General features: G+C 49.4%; 1 protein-coding gene across 1 annotated transcript; it reads right to left on the bottom strand.

Annotated features, from left to right (window-relative positions):
* Positions 1 to 3,122: 3,122 nt before the first annotated feature.
* On the bottom strand, positions 3,123 to 9,217 carry LOC149340606 (endothelin-converting enzyme homolog). The gene is made up of 3 exons (XM_089551152.1): positions 9,155 to 9,217; positions 8,281 to 8,580; positions 3,123 to 4,997 (listed from the first exon to the last, which is right to left on the bottom strand). The coding sequence occupies exons 1-3, from the start codon at positions 9,215 to 9,217 to the stop codon at positions 3,123 to 3,125; spliced, it is 2,238 nt and encodes a 745-aa protein (XP_089407278.1).
* Positions 9,218 to 9,717: the final 500 nt, after the last annotated feature.

Raw genomic sequence — 9,717 nt, 5'->3', positions numbered from 1 at the left:
GGTATACACGGACACGGCTCCGTATACAGGAAGCTCACATAACAGCACAATGGCGGTAGTTATTGATTCCAACCTAAAGGAATTAGCTAGCGCCTCAGTGAGGGATTGCACGGTAACCGAAGGGGAGGAGCTGGCCGTAGCTCTAGCGGCGGTAGCCGGTTATCGAAGCAACGTGTCCCTTACCATCCTTACAGATTCGAGAGAAGCGTGCCATAACTACATGAACGGCCGCATAGGTCGCGCCGCGCTCCGACTCCTCCAGAGCGCGACCCCACCAAAAGTCACACATAGCATTTACTGGGTGCCAGGACACACCGACATAGCGGGGAACGAACGTGCCGACGAGGTAGCTCGAGGGTATACGAGCCGAGCTTCCTCCCAATCGGACGATCTACCTGACCGAGTCGGCACTACGTACTCAGACATTCTCAACTACTATAAGGGGGTACGGATCCGCTATCCGCCGCCTCATCCTGATCTAAATCAACTAGAGGCAGTGTATTGGCGAAGATTGCAGACAGGAACATTCCCAAACCTGCATATCCTCAGCAAGATTTACCCGACGCAATATCGGGACACTTGTCCGTGGTGTGGCAGCAAACCATCGTTGTACCACATCACGTGGGAATGCAGTATGAACGATAGCTTTCGCAAAGAACCGAGTGCAGAACAGTGGGAGAGCCGGCTCTCCAGCGGCGATCTGGGTTGCCAACAAGGTCTGATCCAGCACGCCCAACGAGCAGCGAAGCTCAGCGGAGCCCTGGAATAGGGGCACCGACCCTGTGAGAAGAAGGAAGATGGACCACTTCTTTCTCGTCTGCTACTAGCACCTTTCTAGAGCAATAAAAGTCTTTCCTACCTACCTACCTACCTACCTACCTACCTACCTACCTACCTACCTACCTACCTACCTACCTACCTACCTACCTACCTACCCAAAGACCGCCAGTCAGCCAATCTTTTTTTTTTTTTTCATTTATGCTCTATCCCTACCTTTGTGAAGTCTCATTGGGAACTGAAAATACTCAAATAAATCCCAACACCAAAAGCGAAGCTCCAAACATCCACAATGATTTTCACTTTTTAGGTTAGACGTTCATACAGCCAAACCACATTTAAGACTCGGCGTATGCGATACGAGCGTTGATGGAAATAAAGCAGTCCTGGTAATGCACACAAACTAAGTTACCGTGCACATGCACCAGTTTTGACTACAAAAACAACCAGCTGAATACGAAAACGGCAAAAGGTTTCTCTGCTCGCAATGGTCGGACATGTATCTGCGAATAAATACGAACCTCTATAAAGAGAGCGGGTGAGGAAATAAAAAAACGAAAATATTAGCGCGACCTGAAATACGATGGTTCGAAACACGTACTCCCAGACCGAGCTGGAGAAGTAAGAGATCGAGTCTGCATTTTAAACATTTAATTTAATAACGTGCTCAGACAGCGACCGAGAACTTAATTTATGAATCCAAAATCGAAGCCTGAAGCATCGCTGCCGTGACTATAGTAGCGAAAGCCGTCTCATTCGTATGCTATCGCCGCTTCTTTTTCTCAATGTATGCCAATGAGACATCCGTCTACCGCTCGGCTTAAATCATTCACTACAGAGTAATGCGCATTGATCGCGACTCTTACTATATCGCAAGACCTATGAACCTGTCCTCTAATAGCATGGATTAAATGCGGCCGAGAAACTTTAGTTTATCAATATCATCTCAGTCTAGGGAAAACGGTGTAAGTCTACAAAGTATCAGATCAACTCTTGCGCATAAGGTTTGGTTTATTGGTTTATTGGGGTTTAACGTCCAAAAGCAACTCAGGCTATAAGAGACGCCGTAGTGAAGGGCTCCGGAAATTTCGACCACCTGGGGTTCTTTAACGTGCACTGACATCGCACAGCACACGGGCCTCTAGAATTTCGCCTCCATCGAAATTCAGCCGCCGCGGCCGGGATCGAACCCGCGTCTTTGGGGCCAGCAGCCGACCGCCGTAACCACTGAGCCACCGCGACGGGTTCTTGCGGATAAACGTAGAGTACAATAGCGAAGCTCTGGCTGGCACAAGTGTTTTTCAAGAACCTTTTTCAATCGCGTACCAGTGCTAAGGACCGCTAGCATGCAATCAGCTAGCAAAGCATATATCATATAAGCGCGACATAGAAATAGTGACCGTGTTCGTACAAATTCGAATGCGACAAAAGTATTTTAGTTCATGTAATTGACTGGAATTGGCATGAGCCTTACATTGAGGTAAGGAAAGGAAAGATGGTTAAGTGGGACAACATACGTATTGAGTTAAGCCTCGAGCTGCTTGTTTTTCAAGGACGCATTGAGATTTGATTTGGTTAATGGTTAATTGGTTAATGGAGTTTAACGTCCCAAAGCGATTCAGGCTATGAGAGACGCCGTAGTGAAGGGCTGCGGAAATTTCGACCACCTGGGGTTCTTTACCGTGCACTGACATCGCACAGTACACGGGCCTCTAGAATTTCTCCTCCAAAGAAATTCTAGCCGCCGCAGCCGGAATCGGCATTCAGATTTTTTTTTTTTTCGCATTCAGATTTGCGAAAAAAGGATTGCTCCTTTGTTTACTTACATGAAATATCTTACTTCCAGTTCTGCATTAGCTCTATAGTTTCAAGTTGCTCGTTTGCATTGAATTCTTGCCCAATTTCTTTTTTAACAGGCATGTTAACTTTCTCGATGCGCATCTTTTAACCGAAGAAAACTAATTGCACAGTTAACTCCAGAGGAATCACTGCAATGCTGTAGGTGAAGAGGCAAGGCCAAAGAATACTAAGACGAGTGGTCAACGCAAAACTAAAACCAAGTTCTTGCACAAGAAGTTGTTCTGACACACGCATCAAAGAGCAAAAGGTACAATAAAAGATATATAGGAAAAGTCTAAAACGGACGTGAACTCGTTACGAAGACATCTCAAGTTACATCTCTTTGCGAGCTTTCCTTTATCTCAACTGCACTTATTTTCAAAGCTGTAGAAGAATTAAAAAAGTTGTGCGATTGCAAGAGAAAACAATATAGGTTACAAAAACAAAAACAGTAGAAGAGAATGCACCAGAAAAAAAAATTCTGAAGTCAAATTGATTTTAAGCCTTCAAGAATAAGGGAGTGGTTTCAAGTCAGAATTGGTGCAGAGCCGTTTGGCAGCACGAAATTTCATCATGGGGCTTTCCTGAGCGCAGTGAAACGCTTCGGAGAACCCGTCCACCATCATGATTGGCACGTTGCATCGTAGGAACGGCTTTGCGTTGGTCGCGGAGCCCAGCGGGCTGGCACGTCCGTTCTCCGCGCACCACTTGTAGCAGGAGCCGATGTAAAATAGCTGCTGCGGAGTAAAACCCGCACCGCCTTTCGCCACTCCTGCAGTGTTGGCGCTGCTACTGCTGAAGACCTCGTACGCAGTCTGGAGTCCAGCAACGTCGACGACATCTTCAGGTGCAGAGAAGGCCGCGGCCTTGGCGTCGCCTCCGGCGTCCGCTACGGCCTTAGCGATGCAGTCGTGCTTCTCGGTGCGCACCGCGCTCACGACCACATCTGTCGCTGCCGAGAAGCCGATGGTGAGGTCTCCGAAGGCCGCGTGCCAGAGCTCGTGCGCCAGAGCATGTCCGAAGGCGCCCCACGTAAAGGCGTCGCTAGACTGCACTAAGAACGGATCGAAAAGAATGGTCGGCGACACGTACAGACTGCCCATCCACGGGGAGTACATGGCAGTGGCTTCGAAGGCCCGGAAACTGTCGGCTCCTTCCGTCTCCGACGGCGTAGTCTGCGAGACGGCATCCAGCTCGGATTTATGCACGCTGATCAGCCCTTCCACTGCTTTCAGGTAGCCGTTGATAAAGGGAACCTTGCCGTCCGTATCACCGGGGTAAATTTTGTCCAGCTCGGCCGAGTCGTCGAATTTCTTCGGCCAACCGACGATGGGCTTCACTGAGTCGAGCCTCGCCTCAGCTGCAGCCCGGTAGTCGCTTTGTAGCACGGAGAGGGCTGAACGCGTCCTGGTCTTGAGCGCAGTGTACTGCTCTTGCGCTTTCTGTTGTTTCGCGGTGAGATTGGGGCCGAAGACGAATACGACCCATGCAAACGGGAACAGGCGGTTGACTGCGGTCGCGCACTCCCTCGTGACCATTTCAACGGGAGCCGTGTCGTTCGGCGGGTTCCCGAAAGCGGAGCGGAGCAGCTTGTACGAGGTGAAAGGCGCAAGCATTCGCGCGACGTGAAACCTCGCAAGTTGGTACACGAGCTTGAGGTCGTGATCAGATAAGATATCTTTAGTAACGGAAAATAAGCCGACGTCGCCGACGTAGAGCTCGGTGTCTTCGGTCAGCTGAACCTGCTGCGGAAGGTGCTCGTTCAGGGCCGACTGCCAAGCTTTAGCGTCCAGCGTCTGGGAAGTTATTTCTTTGACCGGCATGTACTTGGGCTTTCGGTCAGGCGAAGACGCAGCCGCGCTCCATTTAGTGGTGACGGAAACGTCGACTTCGACGAGTTTGGCCACGTCGACGTCTTTTCCGTCGCCACTCGATGTCAAGCCCACGAAGTCTCGGAGACACTGTGCGAGGGCTTCGGGGGTGAGGAACTTATCTTTGTGGCGTTTCCATAGCGGGATGGTGGCGCTGTAGTCGACGTATATGACCCTCTTTCTCTCCGCCGGTTGCATCGCAGCTTTATGATACGGAGCTATCGCGATTTCGACGAGAACCTGTATGCTCCACTGAAGAGCAAGTTGGACGAGAACGTTGAGCATTTCTTGCGGGCTCTTCGGTATCTTCGTCTGGTCGGAAAGGCCGGCCTCGAGCTTCGAGAAAACGAGCTCCTTAATCGTCGACGATGTGTCAGCCTGTTTCGTGTACACATCTACGCACGTGAGGTAGGCCCGGGCCGCTTTGTCAGTCGCATGCGAAGGACTGCCTGACGCCAGCTTTTCCTTCTGTTCTTCCAGTCGATGCTTCAAGCGGCTGAAGACTTTCGCCTGCGTGAAAAGGCAAGTGAGAACACTTAACAAAGCATGGAAACCGTAAATGCAAGCTCGCCAAGGGTTAAAAGTTGCGGCCTAAATTCATTCCATGCACCTACACTGTTAGCAAAAAACACCCAAAAGGGAGTAAATGACTTGTCCTCTAACGCACTCCCAAAAGGTGGCTTTATTTACTCCATATAAATGGTGTATTTTATATACTCCTTACAAAAGGAGTTATCTAGGACTTCAAGGGAGTAACTTTTTTACTACCCATAGAAATGGAGCCCAAAAATGGCGTCATGTCTATTTATCCTCATTCAGGATCATTTTAACAGCAGAGACAGCGGTGGAAACGGGCAGTAGCTCTGCGGGCCGCCGGCAACCCAACTTGGGAAACTGCGCTGCCCTAATGTGACCCTGCGTCACGCATTCTTTTCGCTGTCTGCAAGCCCAGCGGAGGCGTAGGCGGCGGGAGTCGTCTGCTTGTCGTCTCCTTTCGATGTACGAGCTCGTTTGGTAGGCCATGTTCGTAGATAAAGGGATGTAACATTATAATCAATAGTTGAAAACTGAGAAGCAGTCTCTTGGTAGTTTTCACTGTCATGCACCACGTTATATTTCACTAAAGACCAGAGCAGAAAAGTTGAAAGCACCCCTGATGGTAGTTTGGAATGGCCGTGTTTGCCTTCATATTCATTTGATTAGGGCTTGGCTTTTCAATATGACTGAGGAAAGATGTAGCCTCATTATCTCAGTAAAGAGCTCAGCGTTGACACTATGTTCTATCACAGTTCCATGTTCATGCAACACATAACCTGCTGCAACACAATGCGAGAACCACACTTAAAAAAGCCTGTGAGAATTAGGCCTAAACGGGGGCTGTAACGGGGTGGGGACACTAACGAAGGAAGGTCATGTATGATTAGAGCACTGGAGACTTCACAGGAGCAATTGAATGATGTAGCGTACTGTAGCGGAAAACGGCGACAAGCCAATATCTTGCACCGCGGCAGGCGCCCGTGAATGAGCAGAAGTGAGCAGAGATCCTGCGACGATGGTAACCAAGCGGTCTTCACTCACCGTCATTATCAGACGACTGACCAGAAGCAGACGAAACGCTAGGTGGCGGGGCGGATTGCACAAAACGGTGTCTTTTTTTACTCCATTTCAGCACTGGCGGAGTATTTGGCACAATTAACTCCCTTTCTAGACTGAAGTAAATGCAAGTAAATCCTCATATTTACTCCATTACTCCCTCATGGGAGTAAAATGGAGGACAGTCCACCTTTTTACTCCACCCTCATGGAGTAAATGTTTTCACAAATGGAGTAAGAAGGGTGGCCGCCATCATTCATAGCGAGGAGTAGCGGCCGCTACATCAGAAATTTGCTGAGCCACGTAAAAAGTAGCCGAGTGCTGCGTTTAGACACACACAAGGAGGACATCAGCCCGTATCGCAGCCCTCTCGCTGGGTGGAGATTAGGTGCATGATACCCCTACCGCTGTGTTTTATTAATTTAATTTATAATTATAGGCATCAACGCCAAAGACGCATCATACCGATCTAAAACTTCATCCCCCCATCCCACTACGAATTCCCTGGCGCCGTCACAGGTCCCTCCTGGCATTTGCGGCTATGTAAGGACGCTAGAGAGGAAAGACAGCCGCATGATCCCCTGGGACGGAAAACAATTTCACTATTGACGTGTCTAAGCCACAAATAAAGCCGGTCGTAGCCGAAGTCCTGTTAGGAACTGCCCATCATTGGTGTGCATATCAGGCTATGAAAAAAAAAATGCCATTAGTTGGGCTTTAGCAGTACCTTAACCTATAGTGTTGATAAGCGCAAAAGTGGACGCTGCATCTGCCGATTTTTGTCACTGCAAAGGGAGTGCAGATGCCAGCAAAACAGGGCCAGCTCCGCCCGCGCCGCGCTAATCCGGCAGCGATCAGCCGCTTTTCTGATGCAGGCAGCACTGGGCGCCACCTTAAGTGGTACGGAAAGAATACAGTGTGCGTCACTGCCCAGCGTCGTTTTTGAAAAATAGTGTTCTCTATGTAGCGGGGTCTCTCACGCGACGCTGCAGGTAACCCGCAACCACAGGGGCGACTGTGAAAAGGGAACACGAAGCGTGTTTGTTTGTGGAGCTCTCCTCTGCACAGTGATAAATCTTTAGCTAGTGAAATGGACGCGTCAAGTTCTGAACGCGTTTACCCCGAACGGTTTGCTTTGGGAGACGCGAACGCAGGCTGTGGGAATCATGCTTTTCCATGCATCTAGATGCATCTAGGTTATAGAGAATTATTCTTGACCCAGAGTACAGCATGGATTCTGTGAGGGAAACAAGTGTGATTTGGGAAGGCGCGACCAAGCCCTGCCGTGATTGGACATATTCTACAGCCTACACACGTCGGCAATGAGTTATGTATACCTGACAACTGTGATTGATTTAGGGGGTGTGTCAGTGGGCACCATCTTTCATCTGACGCCTCATGCCAATGCGGCAGTCCAGGCTGTAATCGCTGGGGTCGATAAATATGTAAGGCCCCATGCTGAGTGGGTTGTAATTTTGTAGGGTTGATCGATGAGATACTGTTAATCGCACGAACGTTTATGGTTTTGTTTCTGTAAGTTACCTGTAAATATCCCGGCAATTTGCCTCTGAATATATGAGCAGTTTCTTAGTTCAACATCATCAGTTCTCTCAGGCGTCTCTTCGTCTTTCCCGCCTAAACACATAGGGGAGAAGTTCAACGCTCCCCAAACTATGAATAGTCATTAAATCCGCGTAAACGCTGCCTGAAATCCAATGGCCCTCAGTGGCACGCCGCAGCCTATTAGTAGCTCGCAAACTCACAGTTTAGCGCTGCGTTTCGCTAGATGCAGCTGCGGTCATTAAATCAGAAGTGGGAGCCTTTTGAAACAAACCGCAAGAATGCTGCGATTTATTGCAGACTTCCTCCATCGGTCTTGTTTTCAGAAGTAGAGACAGAGAGATGTTTGGATGGCCTTTTCTGCGAGCCGCTACTCCGTAGAAGAGCTTAAGAAACATGCGCCCTTCTACGCGAGTGGATAGTAATCTCAAAAGCATGGAACCGCAGAAAAACAGTACACGTAGAAAAAGGTTCATCGCGACTGCAGTGCCAAAGCCGTCTGCGGCGCCTTAGCTTTTTCAGCCCAATGTTACTAGATGGACCTGTCAGCAAACATTTGTGCTACGGTCATGCGTTTTCCCAACAGACGAGTAAAGTGGAGTGGCGAAGATGACATTTAGCGGTGGAAATCACCGCTTACCTCGAGGAGGTGGAACTGATCCTCGAATCCGCGGTGGTAGGCGCCCCAGAGTCCGCAGGTGTACTCGTAAAAGTCCGTGCACGGATCCGCCGACAGGTTCATCGACGAGGAGAGCTCGTTCTCGAGCTGGAAGCAGCTCAGGTTGAGGCAGGGCTCGATGAACTCGTCGAAGGGCGGCTTGCGCGTCGTCGTGAGCACAATGTACGTGACCACGATGGCGATCACGCCCACCTCGAAGAGGAGCACTGCGAAAGGGCTCGCCGTGAGGATCAGCTCTTCCCTCGGAAGATCCACTTCCTCCTGCGTTGCGGGAGAAGAGAGAAAGAGGGAGCGAAGAAAGGCCGGGATGTTAACCTCCACTCTTGTTTCCGGTTGGCCACCCTCCACTACACGAAGCGAGATTAAAACACGAAAAGATTGGATTGAGAAGATGAAAGAGGATGTTTTACGGATATCCAAAGAACATCAATCGAGAGAGAGGAGGTGAATATAAAGGCCGGCAGAGAGCTTAACCGGAATAATCCCCGGTATGACTTCCGGCATATAAATAAGAAAAAAAAAGGAAAGGTGCTAGCAAGAGAGAGAGAAAAGAAGTGATTAGAGCCCGAGAAAATGGGTGCACGTCCACCGATTATAAGTGGTATCTTCGAATACTTTGGCGAAAACTAGGAAAAACGAATTACGTGGTGGTCATATTGCTGCCATCTTCGCAACGTAGTTACCCAACCCATACGAACGTACTATTCCTCTGCACGGTTTAGAACAAGAACAACGCTCAAGTGGGAGGAGAAGATATCAGAAAGTTCTCTGACGGAAGGCCGCAGAGTGAACCCGGCGGCAGTTAGACTGGGAATCTCGGCAAGATGACGCTTACAGTTTCAGTCGGCTCTTTCTCGACCTTTGGCTCTTCAGGAGCCTTTTCTTCCTTGGCTTCCATGCCGAGGCTTCGGTTGAACTCTTACAAGTCTTCCCACACTGAAGATGCGCCAGGAACAGAGCAGCCTGTGGTGACGTACGGCCCTTCTCTTCTTCTTCGCCAACAGGAAGGCAATGATGCAAAGCACGAGGAAGGGGGCGCGTGCGTGAAATTCCAAGTTTAATATGGGTTCTAAAAGAGAGAGAAGCCATTTAGTGAAAAAGCAGAGGATTTAGGCAGTCTAAAAATTGCTGGCATGCTAGTCTGCATGGGGAAGGGAATTTGGGAGATAAAGGCGGAAGGAGAGCGGTGCGGAAAAGATAAAAAAAGGGGGAAAAGATAAAACACGGCCATTAAATGCGTACTACGGTGCCTCGGCGAGTAGTGACGTCACATATGTAATCATGAAGTGCATAGTCTGACATATAGGGAACCGCAGCTCAAGTTTGCCGTGTCGACTGCACCGCCTTAACACACAGCATAGCGAGAGGATCAAGCAGTTTTGGGAGCGCTCTTGGTGC

Source organism: Amblyomma mixtum, chromosome 6 (genome assembly GCF_055824585.1).
Source record: "Amblyomma mixtum isolate Tamu chromosome 6, ASM5582458v1, whole genome shotgun sequence".
In the NCBI taxonomy this organism is placed as follows: Eukaryota; Metazoa; Arthropoda; class Arachnida; order Ixodida; family Ixodidae; genus Amblyomma; species Amblyomma mixtum.
The sequence above is the reverse complement of the archived record's forward strand: the minus strand, read 5'-3'. Positions and strand labels throughout refer to the sequence as shown.